Source organism: Echinops telfairi, unplaced genomic scaffold (genome assembly GCF_000313985.2).
Source record: "Echinops telfairi isolate 266 unplaced genomic scaffold, ASM31398v2 ScPeMD7_7424;HRSCAF=8462, whole genome shotgun sequence".
NCBI classification, from domain to species: domain Eukaryota; kingdom Metazoa; phylum Chordata; class Mammalia; order Afrosoricida; family Tenrecidae; genus Echinops; species Echinops telfairi.
This window is the reverse complement of record NW_022111324.1, coordinates 42,465,274-42,466,868: the sequence shown is the minus strand read 5'-3', so window position 1 is coordinate 42,466,868 and position 1,595 is coordinate 42,465,274. Positions and strand designations below refer to the sequence as shown.

At 37.6% G+C, this 1,595-nt stretch overlaps 1 protein-coding gene across 2 annotated transcripts in view; it reads right to left on the bottom strand.

Annotated features, from left to right (window-relative positions):
- The window catches only part of NEK7 (NIMA related kinase 7), a 100,533-nt gene that overhangs the window by 41,953 nt on the left and 56,985 nt on the right, over nt 1-1,595 (bottom strand). For both annotated transcript variants that reach the window (XM_004699783.2, XM_045298117.1), the window contains exons 5-6: nt 1,076-1,184; nt 103-210 (exon numbers count right to left, since the gene is read on the bottom strand). In XM_004699783.2, coding sequence (XP_004699840.1) covers nt 103-210; nt 1,076-1,184 — 217 coding nt within the window. The remainder of the gene's footprint in view (nt 1-102; nt 211-1,075; nt 1,185-1,595) is intronic.

Below are 1,595 nucleotides of genomic sequence, written 5' to 3'. Positions count from 1 at the left end.
TTTAGAATACAAGAGTAGGGGGTCATATAATCCCCACATCCTTTAAACCACAAAAACACACAAACAAAAACCTAAAAAGTGAAGTGCTACAGAGTCTCTTACCTAAAGAATGTGCAGCCGTGGTTTTGGAGCTGAAAAACCGGCCAAGCCCCAGATCTCCAAGTTTCACCACTCCAGTGGCTGTAATGAATACATTAGCTGGTTTTATATCTGGGAACAAATAGAGACCAGGTGAAATGCAAGGGATTCAAAAGGGCTTTTCAATTTTCCCAATATAATGTAAAATGTACCTTAAAACTGAAATTAAGTTTGAAGTTTGAACTAATCTTTATTTTGAATAAGTCTGAGATATTCTAATATTTCAGAGTTCTCAGTCCTCTGTTAAGAGAATCATCAGAGAAGCAACAAGAAGAGTGATATTAAATTTCATTTAGAGGCATTTCCATTTTAGATCATCTGCTATGCAATCCAGAGCATAAAATAAACAGGCCTTTTCAAATAGACTTAAAATGAAATATTTTACAAAGAAGTAATTTATGGTTATATTTAGATAAAAATACCATCATAACAATATTATGCATATAATTACTCAGATAGCTTCGGAAATTTTAATTGTTTAAATACAGGTATATTGAAATTTTCTGCACCCCCAAATCAGTGAATTAATTCCTTAGCCATCTGATAATCAATAACATAGTCAGAGCAAATGCTAAAGATTGAAGAGGTGAGTGGTCCACAGAGACATCGTCCACTTGCGTAGGGGTGGGGACAAAAAGCACTCTTCCTTACCCACTAGGCTGCTTTTTGCATCCACTGGATTTTTCTGTGCCAACATAACCAGCACAGTGTTTAGAACACTTATGCAGAAAAAATGACTACTTTTCGTTCTTACTTAAAATCAAGTAGGGTTTTATTCAAAGGTTTATTCTTATTCCACTAAAATTATAATTTGGAAACAAATGATCTGTGGAAGCACGATATTAATGCAAAGCTACTAGGCACCAATCTTAAGTTATCTAGTAAGCGGCATCATGTAGGGCGCTATTCAGGGCTCGCCCCGGGCCGTCCGTCTCACCTCTGTGCATGACGCGTCGCGAATGCATATGCTCCAAGGCGCTGCAGAGCTGGACGAAGTATTTCCAGACAGTTCTTTCCGGAATCAACCTCTTCTGCTTCTTAAAATGCTTTTGGAAAATGAAAATGAGAACGGTCGTAACTAACATTTCTTAGCACTGAGTCTAAAAAGCTGCAGTGGAAAAGCATCTACATTCGTTAACCTATAATCAACTAAAAAGCACCTGATTTTCCACACTGAATGACTAAGAATTTTGCCAAGTAACTCTCCATCTTTGCAAAGTCCAACTATTTAGAAACATTAACATTTATCTAAATTCCTTATCCAAAAGGGGAAAATGTCAAACTTCATTTTAAGAAAAACCAGACTTGAAGGTAATCAAGCAGCCATCAAGCTCAGAAGCAACAAAGCCCACATGGAAGATGCACACCAGCCTGTGCAACCACGAGGTGTCTGTCGAAGGGATCAGGTATAAGGCATCATCAGAACAAAAAATCTTACCATAGTGAATGATGGGGGG